This window comes from Ambystoma mexicanum, chromosome 3q (assembly GCF_040938575.1).
Source record: "Ambystoma mexicanum isolate Mex_15411 chromosome 3q, UKY_AmexF1_1, whole genome shotgun sequence".
NCBI lineage: Eukaryota > Metazoa > Chordata > Amphibia > Caudata > Ambystomatidae > Ambystoma > Ambystoma mexicanum.
Genome location: NC_090926.1, coordinates 1,254,226,838 through 1,254,241,135, shown reverse-complemented (window position 1 = coordinate 1,254,241,135; position 14,298 = coordinate 1,254,226,838). Strand labels below are relative to the sequence as shown.

At 45.4% G+C, this 14,298-nt stretch overlaps 1 protein-coding gene across 10 annotated transcripts in view; it reads left to right on the top strand.

Moving 5' to 3' along the window:
* Positions 1-14,298, top strand: part of CARM1 (coactivator associated arginine methyltransferase 1) — a 455,353-nt gene that overhangs the window by 209,107 nt on the left and 231,948 nt on the right. For all 10 annotated transcript variants that reach the window (XR_011259957.1, XR_011259956.1, XR_011259959.1 and 7 more), the window contains exon 6: positions 11,416-11,593. Coding sequence is in view for 4 of the 10 variants with exons in the window: in XM_069604256.1 (XP_069460357.1) it covers positions 11,416-11,593 (178 nt within the window). In the remaining 6 variants the exon portion in view is untranslated. The remainder of the gene's footprint in view (positions 1-11,415; positions 11,594-14,298) is intronic.

Here is a 14,298-nt window from a genome sequence, read left to right as displayed (position 1 = left end):
TACCCTACCATCCCTCCTGATGGGGACGACAAACGTTTTGATGGCTGGGCGAAGAAAGTGTTTTCTTCTGGTGGTATGGCGCTTCAGACGGCCAACTCCATTTGTGCCTTATCTCGTTTCTCACACACACGCTGTGGAACTGTGTTGCGTTAGCGGCTGAACATATTTCCGAAGGGGACGAACGGGGTGGTTTCCTTGCTATGGTCCAGGATGGTAAGGATGCCATGTGTGAGTCCGTTCAGTCGGGTTTGGACTTAGCTGAATGCGTCAGTAGGTCCATGGCGGCGAGCACCGTGATACGCAGGTTTGCGCGGTTGCGGAAGTCGGGGTTTGCTCCTGATGTGCAGTCTCGGCTCCTCAACATGCCCTTTGACGGTGAACACCTTTTTGGCAGCAAGGCTGACGAGAGCCTTGAGAGGTTGCAGACCTCGAAAGCTGCAGCAAAGTCGTTGGGCGCTGCAGTTCGCCAACCTCCGCCTTTTCGTCCTAGGGGACAGCAGTGGAGGGGTGGTTCCTTTCGCTATTACTCGTCCTTCAGTAAAGCGAGAGAAGCTGGCAGTCAAAGAGGCCAACGCAGGGGTACCAGAGGTGGACGACAGGGTACCCGTGGTGCCAAGGCCGCTCGGGCAGTTGCCTCTTTGCCCTCAGGTAACGCCGCGGCCGCTCCCTCTCAGTCATGAGGCCATGTCCCATGGTTCGCCGGTTGGGGGAAGGCTGGCGCAGCATCTTGTAGAGTGGCAAGCCATTACTTCAGATGTGTGGGTTCTGGAGATCATAACCCACGGCTACTGTCTTCCCTTTCGGCACAGGCCTCGCGACAATCCACCGGGGAACCTCTTTGCAGAGTCCGGATCCGCTCCTTGCGCAGGAAATTCAAGCCCTGCTGGAGAAAGGCGCCATAGAACTGGTGCCTGTAGCGGAGAGGAACATGGGATGGTATTCCCCTTATTTTTTGATTTCGAAGAAAGACGGGGGATTGAGACCCATCATGGACTTGCGCGGTTTGAACAAACTCCTCAGGAAGGACAAGTTCAAGATGGTTGCTCTCTCTCAAGTCCTCCAGGCCCTTCAGCTTCAGGACTGGTTGGTGTCGCTCGATCTCAAGGATGCTTACTTCCATGTGCCGATCCATCCCAAGCACAAGAAGTACCTGAGGTTCGCGGTTGGCGACTCACTTTCAGTTTCGGGTCCTGCCGTTCGGATTGACCTCCGCCCCAAGGGTTTTCACCAAGCTCATGGTGGTGGTGGCCATGAAAATAATAAAGAGGCTACCATAAAAAACCTAACATTGTTAATGGTTGTTTCATAACCACATGATTAGGATTTAACACTAATGCATGGGTTTTCTCGGAAGGTTTAAAACATACACTGCTCTAAAATACTGCAGTATGGAATTAGAGAGGACAGGAACAATCAATGTATATACATCTTGTTTTTCCAGCCCATTACTTCCTGCCCGATTTTAGGGCTGTCCCTCCAGTTACAAACGTGGTGGTGGCAGCGCATCTCAGGCAAGGGGGGATTCACGTCTACCCCTACCTGGATGATTGGTTGATCAGGGGGAGCTCTCCCGAGCAAGTCCTGGATCATCTGTCCGTCACCTGCCACTCCCTTCACAGGCTGGGCTTCTCCCTCAATTTAAAGAAGTCCCATTTGACGCCAACACAGCGGCTCCAGTACATCGGAGCAGTGCTCGACACTTCCCTGGGGCAGTGTTTTCCTCCCCAGGTGAGGGCTCTTAACATTCAGCAGATGGTGCACAAGTTTCAGCATGCCCAGACGCTCCCATCGTTGGAGTTCTTGAGGCTGCTCGGCCTCATGGCATCCTGCATTCTTCTGGTGCCAGAGGCTCGCCTGCGGATGAGATCTTTGCAGTGGGCGCTCAAGACGCAATGGTCACAGTCCTCCGGCAGGATGTCGGACCCGGTTCAGGTGCCGCCCTCGGTCGCCCGGGACCTTCTGTGGTGGGCCGTCGAAGGCAACTTGATGAAGGGGGCTCATTTTTGGCTTCCCTGGCCAGAGGTGACGATCGTGACGGATGCATCCCTCACGGGTTGGGGAGCTCATGCCAATGGGCTGACAATCAGCGGTCGTTGGTCTCCGTCGGAGTCCAGACTCCATATCAATCTGTTGGAGCTGAGGGCCGTCAGGCTAGCCCTGAAGGCTTTTCTGCCGACTGTGCGAGGAAAGAGTGTCCTGATCCTGACGGACAACAGTGGCCATGCACTACCTCAACAAAAAGGGGGGGGCAGGGTCACTTCCTCTGTGCAGGGAGGCGATGCAGCGCGAGTTCTGGGCCATCCAGCAGGAAGTTTCGATCTCGGCAGTTCATCTGGCCGGAGATGAAAACGTGACGGCGGACGCTCTGAGCAGGCAGAGCACGATCTCTCACGAGTGGGAGTTGGCTCAGGAGATTCTCCTGGAGATCTTCGCCCTTTGGGGGACCCCTCAAGTGGATCTCTTCGCCTCCAGTGTCAACCGGAAGTGCGAAAGGTTTTGCTCGCGGGAATTTCCTCCGAAAGGAGCCTTGGGAGACGCGTTCGTGGTGGAGTGGTCGTTCCCGCTGCTGTACGCGTTTCCTCCTGTCCCCGTCATCCCGCAAGTGCTGCGGAGGTTACGGAAGTTCGGTTCCCGGATGATCCTCATTGCTCCGGCGTGGGCTCGGAGGACGTGGTACCCGGACCTTCTCGACTTGTCCATCTGCCCTCTGCGTCGTCTTCCCTACCGAGACGATCTGCTCTCACGGGAAGGGGGTCAGGTTCTCCATCCAGAGGTCAGATCCCTCCACCTTCACGCTTGGCTTCTGAAAGGTTGAGGTATATGGATTGGGACCTCCCTGAAGACGTGATGGAGGTGTTGCTTTCGGCCCGAAGGCCAGCAACAAAGTCTCTGTACCGTTGCCATTGGCGTAAGTTCTGCGACTGGTGCCGAGTTCAGAATGTGGATCCTTTTGCATGTGACATCCCCATGGTTCTGTTCTTTTTACTTTCTTTGGCCCACAGGGGCTTGCAAGTGGGTACCGTTAAAGGTTACCTGGCGGCGCTGTCCATCTTTAAGCGCTCGTCTGAAGGGTGTTCTTACTTTAAAATCCCTTTAATTTCACAGTTTCTGAAAGGGCTCACTAATGTGTTCCCTCCGTCACCTTTCCTGGTGCCCGGTTGGGATTTAAACCTTGTTCTTAAGGTTCTTATGGGTGCTCCGTTTGAGCCTTTACATTCTTGCCCTTTGAGGCTGTTCGCAACTAAAAACAGTTTTCAGAGTTGTTACTTCCGCTCGCTGAGTGAGTTACAGGCACTTTCAGTTAAGCCACCCTTCACTGTATTTCACAAGGACAGGGTTGTCCTTAGAGTTCGTCCTTCTTTTCTTCCGAAGGTAGTGACGGAATTTCATTTGGCCCAGAAGGTTGTTCTTCCGGCATTCTATCCTCCTCTGCATCCTGGTAAAGAAGAGGAGAGGCTCCATAGGCTTGATCCTAGGAGAGCTTTAAGCTTTTATGTTTCACGCATGTCCCGGGTCAGAGTGGACGATCAACTCTTTATTGGTTACGCTGGAAAGCGTTTAGGGCAAGCTGTGACGAAACAGACTTTGTCTCGCTGGATTATTTTGGCCATCTCGGAGTGCTACCGCTTGGCGGGTAAGGACCCACCGGCTGGCTTGCGGGCCCATTCTACCAGGGGTATGGCTGCATCTACTGCCCTGCAGAGGGGTGTTCCTATTCGCAACATCTGTGATGCAGCCACCTGGGCTTCAGTACATACATTTGTACGTCACTATTCCCTTGATTCCATCCGAGCACAGGATCTGGCCTTTGGCAAGGCGGTCCTTTGCTCTATTTGATTGGCTGTTCTAAAATTTGATTCTAAATTCTTTCCCGCCTCCTTGCTCTGGTACTGCTTTGGGAGTCTGTCATAGATATGGAATACGTCGGAGGACCCAATCCCCTCGAAGAACAAGTTACTTTCTTACCTGGTAACGTTCTTTCGATGGGATGGTCCGACGACGTATTCCATATCGCTCCCGCCCTGCCTTCCCCGCTGCAGAATTTCTTTTGCGATTGCAGTTTACGTTCCGCAATGCTTTGTGTCTGACTGGCAGTTGACTAATGTCACACGTTCTGGGGGAAAAAAACTACAACTGAGGCTACGTGCGTCGTGCGTCCTACTTATCACATCGGATGACGTCGGAGGAGGTCCTCGACGACGGCGCATCGACGTCATCGAAGCAGGACGCAGACGCCGAAAAGTTTCCGAAGCAGCACAGCTGTGGTGATTACATGTCGTAGATATGGAATATGTCGTCAGACCATCCCATCGAAAGAACGTTACCAGGTAAGAAAGTAACTTCGTCTCAAGGCTAGTTGGTCCCACCAGCTTAAGGGTGGAAGTCGTCCTTTGCGTTTTTCCCTGTCGATTCGAAAACGCTGTCAGCACAGCTGCGGGGCCGCACTTCGCGATCCAGGAGGGTGCTCCTGGCGTCTTCTCTCGTCTTCTGCTTCGGATGTTGTCCTCCAGTGGTCGACTCTGCTCTTAGTCCCCCAAAAGCTTGATTTTTATGCAAGTTCCCATTCATTCACAGCCCTAGGCTGTCAATCGCACCGCAGGGTTACTGTCCTCCAAGGCCAGCCAGCCGATCACCTTTTGGGTGCATTCCTGAAACCAAGGGGATTAAGCACAAGGAGTTTCGGGCACCTCCCTCACTTCCTGCCCCTGCCACACGCTGGAGCCAGAGGCAGGCTTCACCAGAGAATCCTGCCAAAGACCAAACGAACAAAGGGACCAAACCTGGTTTGGCGCGCAGAGTAAATCTCAAGGAATTTTCCAACAATAAATGACAAAGCCTTAGTAGATATTTTAAATTCATAACTAATGTGTTTTAGTTGCTGGGGAGGAACTGGGATCTTGGCACAAAACCCCCGACAAAAGACAAAGAGAAAAGATTCTATCTAGGAATCCTCCCGTCCCCTGCACACTTTCAATTGTTTGGACTCGAAGTCCACTACTGCAATTAATCAAAAGTCTATTACAGTATTTACATTTAAATCTATTAGGGTGAAGAAACAACTACTTAACAGAAGTTTTCATAAAGTATATAATTGAATATCAAGTTCAATAGAAATGTTTTTTTTGTTTTGCAAAGAATGAAACAATACAGCATCATAGTGTACATAAAGAAAAATAATACAATAAGTAGAAAAGAATGGAGTCCGTAACAATCAGCGGCACGTCTCGAGGTGACTTTCCTCTTCTTCAAATGGCCAATACGGACTCTTTAAAGGAAGGAAACAGTGTAAGAATATTGTAATCAAGATAATCCATTATGTTTAACACAATTCAACATGTCAATTCTATTAAACTAATTAGTTGCTCTTAATTAATGCTCTTAAATGGATGGTCAAGGTTCAAAATAGATTTCCGGAATTGACACATGGTTATGATTCAAATCGGTGATTCAATTTGATTCAGGTACTTTGTAAATTATTAATTCTAGACATATGTTCCATGTTTTACTTGAACATATATCTAGAATTAATCATTAATTGACATGTTGAATTGTACATGAGAAACTAGACTAAGATACTAAGTAACCCCTCCAGCACCCTGTGGTAAAATGGTGTGTGCTGGGTCTAGAAAGTTACAAAATGTCAGTAAAGTCAATTTCACTTTACTCCTCTTGGAAACAGCAGTTCATCCCAGTGAAGGTATTTAAACCTTTGGGAAATCTGAGAGACTTCCCTGTGCCACTGCACTGAAGGTGTTGTCACAATGTAAAAAAGCTGATGCCTATGGAGTTTGTCAGACTCCAAAGTCAAAAGAAAATATTCAAATTGATGAAAAATACATAAGTGGGGAAAAGGTCTTGCTCTCTCCAGGATTTATTTTTGTTTTTATAAAGCGCACGAGCAGCCCTAGGGCATGGGGGTGCTGTTACAGTTGATTTATTTTATTTATTAAATTTAGTTTCTACGCCCAAACCCGGAGGTATCACAGCACAAGTTACAGGAGGGTTGTGTTTCTTGCTGGTTACATAAAATAAAACTACATACTTCATACAATGGTAAATACAGTGAGAGGTAGATGGGGTCTTCGCTATTAGGCATGGTAAGTACAAGGTAGAAAAGACAAAGCATATATACATCGCAAAAGTGGGGTTCATGTAGATCAAATGTACAATGGTGTGGGGAAAACATATATGTACATCAGAGAAATCTAGTAGTGTTCCAGGTTCAAGCAGTGGTCTCAAAACGTATTGAATAACCAGGTTTTTAAGATTTTCTTGAATTGGGAGTGTGAACTTTCATTGCTAATGTTTGTAGGGAGATTTTCAGATCCTGGGGGCTGCGAGAACAAAATTGGAGGCACCGTTTCTCATATATTAAAACGTGGGATAAGCAACAGATTTAGTGTTGTATCTCAGTATTCTGGTGTGGGTTTTGTGCATGAGGCACTCATTTAGACAAATTGGAGCATTATGTGAAATGCATTTTTGTGTGGCAGTGAGTTTTAAACAATTTTCTGGCTTGAATGGGTAGCCAGTGTACCGCTCTACTCGGGTGTGAGATGATCTGTTTTTGTTATACCTAGAGCTGCTCTCAGGGCCTTGTTTTGGAGTAATTGTAATTTGGTCAGGTTTTTCTTGGTAGTGCCTAGCAAGAGTATATTGCAGTAATCTATCTTAGACATAACTGCTCTGGCAAGCGTGATACAGTTCTGTGTTCAGCGAAATTGGCGGTTGAGGGAGATGTTTGGCTGTATAAACTGTGGCAGAGGCAAGCAAGTTGATATGCTTACACATAGTAAGGCTTGAGTCAAGCTCGACTATTAATGTTTTGACTTGGTTAGTGATGGAAATGGGGATACCATCAATGTCGATGGAGGTATAGTCTTCGGGCAGTTTTTTTTAATTGGGCTGGTGAGCCGACCATAAGGATCTCGGTCTTTTCGCTGTTTAGGCACACTGTTAGTTGCCATCCAGTTCTGGATAAGGGAGTAGATTCTGATTGTGATGGTGTATTGTGCTTTGTTTCCTGTGATTGGAATGAGTACCTGCGTATCATTAGCAAAGTTGGTGTGAAATTACTCCCATGGCATCTAGTGCTGCGAATAGTAGCTTTGTGCACGCATTATATAGTGTGGGTAAAAGACCAGATCCTTTGTGGTACACAAATGGGGACTGGAAATGGGATCAGCTGCTGCCTCGCCTATGGCAACTCTAGAAGTTCATTCTGATAAGAATGATTTGATCCAGGTAGTTGCATTTTGCGGAAAGTAAACGTTTTTGGATAACGCAAGGCATAATTTGTTGTGATCCACTAAATCAAACGCTTCAGAGAAGTCTAGTAGTAATAAGATAGTTTGCCTGAATTTCTGAGAGCATACATCTGATTTTAGTTTTTTTAAATCGAGAAGGGCTGGCTCAGTGCTATGTTTTGGCCGGAAGCCAGACTGTCGCCTAATAGATGCTTATTTTCAAGGTGGGCTTGTACTTGGGTGTACGCTATTTTATCAATTATTTTAAGAAACAGGACTGTAGTAATGGGTCTGTAATTGGTGGGGGTGGAGGGGTCTAAGGTGGGTTTTCTAGTAGTGGTGTTACCCAGACTTCTTTAATGTCTGGTGGGACAAAGTTGGTGATGAAGGATACATTAATGGGCTAGCGTCGGGAAACGTTCTTTGACTAGTTTAGCAGGGAAGCTGTCACCTTTACAATAAGAGCGTTTGAGCAAAGCAATCGTGTTGATTACTTGGTCCTGTGTGATCATTAAGTAATCAAATTGGGCTGCTGAGGTTACAGTTCTGCGATGGCGATAGGGTTGGTATTACTTTGGTTGAATACGTTTCTTTTTAGTAGGATTTTATCTTGGAGAGAATTAATGTTAGTGGCTAGGGTGTTCTGGATGATGGTACACAAGGCTTTACTCGCGCTAGGTGAGGAGTCGGGCGTTTCCAATACTATGACAATAGAACATAAATCTTTGCTATTAGAGGCTGCATTAGAAATCCATAGATTTAGAGCGTTAGATTTGTGAGAACTGCACATTTGTACTTCTGTGCATAGATTTGTTCTTTTCTGGTTTCTTTGTTTTTTTTTCTAGTAAGGTGCTCAAGGGCTTTTATTTCTCATAAGATCTAGAAGTTCATCATTGTTCCAGGAGTTAATATGTTTGGGTATTTTTGATTTAAGAGGGGCTACTTAGTCAATGCGGTTTCCAGCCATGGTAGAAATGTGATATGCTACCTGGGCTAGGGGTAATATTAGGTAGATTCAATAATAGTTGGTTGATGATGGGGGTCTGTTTTTCTTGGCTAAGCTTGCGTGAGTTTCTCGCTAGTATTGGAATTGGTAGTACACAGAGCGTTTTTGGGCTTTGATGGTTGAGTTATTAAAACAAATTTCAGTGGTCTGCCCAAAAGACTTCAGTAATATCAACACGAGATCCTTTGGTATCCAAGCCAAGATTCTACCTTTGCTATGGGGTAGGAGCATTAACGATCTGGGAGAACTGCATTTCTTGCAATGCAGTGTGGAAAGCCGTGGGTTTATGTTCAAGAGGGTCACTGAAACCTAGATTTTATATCGCCTAATACTATAAATTTAGCATTAGGTTTGAGTAACAGAGTAATGTGTAGTGGGATGTCAATTTCTGGGTGATTGTTGGAATTAGGTGATCTGTAGAATACCAGGAAGTTGATGGTAGTTTGTGGATCAGTAGTGAGTTTAAGGGTGAGGAGTTCATAGCCCTCTATTGTATCTGTGCTACAAACTCTAAGCTGTAAGGAAGATTTGGCTATTACGGCTACTCCTCCCCCCACAGTATCTTGGCAGTCAGATCCGATTATAGTATAGTCTGGCGGGATGGCAAGCGTCAGTAGGGGGCCCCTTCTGCAATGGCAAAGACGGCTAAAAAAACTGTGGTGTGGAAGGTTGCCCAGAGCAATGCCATTGGTTCAGATTAATTCAAAACCTTCCACCCATCAATTATGTGCTTACAGATGCTGGGTGCAACCAGGTTTCAGTTGGAGCTATGAAGTCTAGCTGATCAAGAATGAGGTTGCGTATTTCAATAGCATGTGCTCCTAGGGAACGCACATTCAGCAGGGCACCTTTTAGATGTGTTACTAATAGTGTTCTGTGGGCAGGGTTTGTGGGGTGGGTTGGTTTGTGGGAGGGATCCTGTGCTTTGGTCAGGTGTCCTTGTGGGTTGGAAAAGGTAGGTCTGGTGGATTTCTGTTTACTAATGGTGTGCTCTGGGCAGTTAAGGGAAGTTTCCTGTTTTATAGGGATAGGGCAACAGTACTGTGAGCGTGATGATGGTCTTAAGTTTCCTGTTGATTCCTGCTATGGGAGTAGGGGTGGAGGGGGCGAGGGCTTGTGTTCTTGCTCTGAGTCGTTTCTTGCGCCAGAATCCTTGGCAGTGGGCTGTGATGCTTTCAGTGCGAAGGTGATGGGAAGGTCTGACTGGGCTATAGGGGCGTATCACAACGGTGGCATCTAGTTCTGTTATGGAATTAGCTTATTTTGTATTGAGGGTGTTGTTGGGTATGCTGGTGACTGAGCGGGCTTCAGATGGGAATGCTGCCGTCTTTGGTAAGAAAGGCGTGGAGCAGGGTAATGGGTAGTGCCTAGGGCAGTAAACACAGGCCAGGCCCGATTCGTGGTAGGTATAGGTTTCTTTGGTGCACGTCCAGGGGGACATTACAATACTGGCGTGATTAAGAGTCATACTTGATTAAAATAGTGGAGTCGGTTGGAATGCAAGCTAATGGTAGTGTATATAAAATTTAAGAGACAGGATGATAATCAGATTAGTTTTTGCAGTATTGGTTTTATGGTAGTAAAACCTCTCCTATGGGGTAAGGGTACGCAGAGGTCAATGGTTGGCAGTTATACATTAAAATATGTAATGATGGAATATGGTGCGGGGAGACACAGTACAGGGTCGGTATTTTACACGTGCAGATATACATCCAAACAAGGTGTGGTGATAGATGCCATACAAAATTGCATAATATACTACAAAATGTAGGTACTGGATTTAGAAAACTATCAATAGTAATGACATTAGCATACAATTGCAGAGTAATGGTGCTCAAATCAGCATGGTGACTATCTGTTGGAGGTTGACAATTCAAACGTGATTCCAAACGAAGTAACACATGGTGCAGCACAGTCTAGTTGGACTATTAGAGTATCGGGGACAACCGAGTATACATATGTAAAACAGGCGAGGCATGCAATTAGAACAGCGGAATCAGGTGATAATGAAAGCAAGTTAATGCATCTGAATCTAGGGTCAAGGTGTTACTGCACAAAGGGTGCTGTCACAATGCAAAAGCAGATGCCTGTGGAGTTTACCAGACTCCATAAAACAGTAAGGAATATAGAAAAATCATAGTCTGGCAAACACATGAGAGAGAGAAAAGGGTCCACTCACTCGAGTAAAAATTAAAAAGGTTCGAGCACAGCAAGAGCTGGGGGTCTCTTAAAGTACAGAGTGAATTGGCACAGAAATGAGCATTCTACCGAACAGTAGCCAGTCCATGCCCTGGAATGTTCTAAAGCCAACAGTTCTACTCTTCTTTGTAGTACGTTGTCTGCTGTTAAGAGGCCCATTTAATTTATTTAGTGTTCTGAAACTCAGACAAGCCCCTGACGGGATGTCCTGAGTGCTATGCAGAAGAGATTAAACTGCTTAAACAAACGTTCAGTGAGTGAGACAATTGGATATAACTGAACCTACACATTGTCTATGAAGCTTATGACAAAGTAAGGGTCAAAGCGCAGAGGACTTAAATATCATGAAAGCACATGTTAAGAAAATAGCGGGAATAGGAGTTTTAACAAAATGAGATCAAGCCCGAGATGGGAAAGCGGGTAGAGCGACTCAATCTGTGGAGCGTTAAAAAGGAAGGTGTATAAGGAATCAAATGGAGGAACGACAAAAACCAGGCATGTGGGTGGTGCTGAAGGAAAAGTAACAGAAGGTAACTTGTAAACTGATTACTGGGAGGGATGTGGTATACTCAAGATAGGACCTCCAGTCAAAGGTGACAATTCCAAAAGAGGGGACAAAGTGACATTCAGGTGTGGAAATAAGTGAAAGCATTTGTTAAAGGGTGTATTAAATGCATGGGTAAGTGTTTATCAATTTTGTGTTCAGCATCATGAAGGGTAGACCTTATAGTGTTCAGTAAAAGGCACAGAGATCCATTACATGTATGATGTAAGATGGTACTAAAAGTAAATCGAGGGAGATCAGGTAAGGTGCAGATCTGTAACGCACACTTGTTGGATAGACTAAAGAGTTCCCAGAGTATCCACATAGTAAATATATAGCAACGTCTTGCCTTAATAAGTTGAATTATCCTGATTGGTTGGCTTTTCTTACGAACACCGTTGCCTTTTCCACCTTTGCAGCTTTTAGTAAAAAGCAATAACCTCACCGACCGGATTCTGGTAATCCCAGGGAAGGTAGAGGAGATCTCGCTCCCGGAGCAGGTGGACATAATCATCTCGGAGCCCATGGGCTACATGCTCTTTAATGAGCGCATGCTGGAGAGTTACTTGCACGCCAAGAAGTTCTTAAGGCCTAATGGTAAGGCTCCTTTGTTCTATTCTGATATTTTCTTTTAGTACTTTAAATGTGCTGTTGTAAGCTAGGCTGTCTTTGTTGTGATGCTGACAGGGGTGGGGGCTGCAGGGGTACATCAATCCGAGTTGCAAGTTACTAGTCAGCCACTTGCTACCTCAATTCTATACATTAAAACAGTCCAATAGCACTAGCTTGTGCCAAATGCACATTTTGTACCATGCTTTAGAGATTGTAGGTGGGCGCTTCTTGTCATGGCACACTAAGACCATAACTTTGTACTGGCACAATTATTTAGCGGTTAACTTTATTTTTGCTAAGCGTCAAGTAATGGAAGCTGGTCTCTCCTGTGCAGCACCCCTTAGTAAAGTCTATTCATTCTCCAGAGCTGTAGAGCATGTGCCCCCATCTGCTCATGAAGTGAGAGCTTGTATCGTTGGGATGATGCAACTGATTGTGAAGTCTTGACTGTGAGTGTACATTAATGTCGGAATTCACGAAGAGACGACGTGTGCTGCTGCATTACTAAAATATTCTTGTGCTTTTATGGTTTCACTCTACAGCAGGCAGTGTAGATGTAATCTGTGTGTACACGATGCAATGCCTACTGTACTAGGTGCTGATATATTTTTTAAATGGGAGACGGCCTGTTATCTGTGCTTAATTATCTGTAGACTAGATTATGAAAGTGATCTCCAGAATGTTTTCCGAGACGCTGTGAAAAATGTGATACTGCATATATGATCCTTAAGGCTGACGTCATTTCAGGTTTGCCATATTCTGCAACCAGATTGTTCTGACTGAATTTAGTAACTCGTTTGGAGCGGTTTCTAAGTGTGGGATTTGGAGTGTGCATTCCTCCGTCTGAGCAGCTCTACGTTCTTACCAAGTTCCCCAATCCTGCTTGCTGGAACTTGGTACCACCCTTAATTACCATGTAAAAGTTGATTTTGCATTGACAAATGTCTGAGATCAGAAAGAAAAGCATGGGTGAAAGGAGAAGTGCAGACCCTAAAACGGAAGTAGTTTGAAGAGTACCTGGACAGATGTGCAAAATGTACACTGGCTTGGATGAGTCTACTGCTTGACCTCCGGATATTGAGTGTCTTGAATCCAATGCTGTCAATCTTTTCCTAAGGCTAAGTCAGTTATACCATACACATTACTTGTACCTGCACCCATACCACCTCCAGAGGTTTCTGCCCCCCCCCATCCCAGCAGTGCTCCAGATAAGATTTGGGAGTATTTTACTCCCTATTTCAGTTGGGAGTAAAATGATTTTTTATGAAGGAAAAATGTGTAGAATTCCCAATGAGCTTTTTTTTTTGATTAAAAATGTTTTAACTGAATAACAGAAATGTTTGTCATATTTATTTGCACCTTCTTCATGCACATTAAAAGATGCATGTCTACTATTACCATCAGGCAGTTAAATAGAAGTTTATTCCTGCAGTACTACATGCACTACTGATCCAAACATATCCATGGACCTGTGAGGGTAAAAGCAGGGGCGCAAGATTTGACGTCTTTTTCCTAGTTTGTTGGGAGTATGTTTACTCCCTATTTTTATTTTTGGGGAGTATTTGCCAATTAGCGAAAAAGTGGCTGATACCCTTGGGGCAGCCCTAAAGTTTAGGGGTGTATCTCCTATCCGATCCCAGGCCTTCGCTGGACAAGGCCGCAGTGTTGTGCAAAGAAGTAGCAGAAAACTCTGCCAGTCATTACGTAATACGTTGTGCCTACGTCCATACCTTTAAGAACCAAGGATCGGACCCTCACCTCCTCCACTTTTGCGCATCCTCTTGCATTCCCTGTTCCTAATTCCGCCTTGCACCATCTTTGGCACTTTCCATCTTGCCCAATCTTCTCTAACTGCTACTCTATCTCCTATCCCTCTCACTCAGGAAGAAGTTCAAGAGGGACATCCTGGTTTCCAACCCAGGCCTCCCTGTCGTTGATGCCTACATCAGTGCTTCCTCCAGACACTCTTAACATCCTCTTGGTGGTTGTTGGGTAAGAATTGATGCAGTCACACTGTGTGAGACTACACAACACTTATCTGCTTGGAATTGGGTAACCACCTTTTGGTAAAGGTCTGTACTACACAAGTTGGTAGAGTGACTGAGCAGCTAGGCCTATCTCAAGAGGGGTAAATGTCAGCTGTAGAGCTGTAGAGCTGTACAATTGAAATGCGTAAATACAAGTAGCCAAGTAACTTGTAGTCAAAGTTTGTTATTTAAAAATGGATGTTAAATAAATTACTGTGTTCTTTAAAAAGGCAATTCATCTAACAATGTAAATGTACTTTAAAATTACTTTTCAGAATCCGAACAAGTTAGTGGATAATCTTTGGATATGCTTCTTACACCATTCCTACACCCTGAGGTGGCATCAATCACAAGAACAGTAATGGCATTTATATATCACACTGGTTATACTTTGCAGATTCTGAGGTCGCAGAAAGGTTAGGAAAGGAAAAAGGTTACTGTTTCTCAGGATATGTGGGGACAACTACATCTTCCAATGAAATCTAGAGGAGCATTTCCCGGCAGTAACTGTTTACAACAAGCTACCACCTAATGAGAGACACATGGTATCAAAGTCAATGGACTAGAAGAGTCAGCAGGGAGCCAGGACAGCCAAAATCATTTGGGACACAGTCTATGCATCTAATGTACTTCTTAAATCGAAGTCTTACACACATTTAGAGT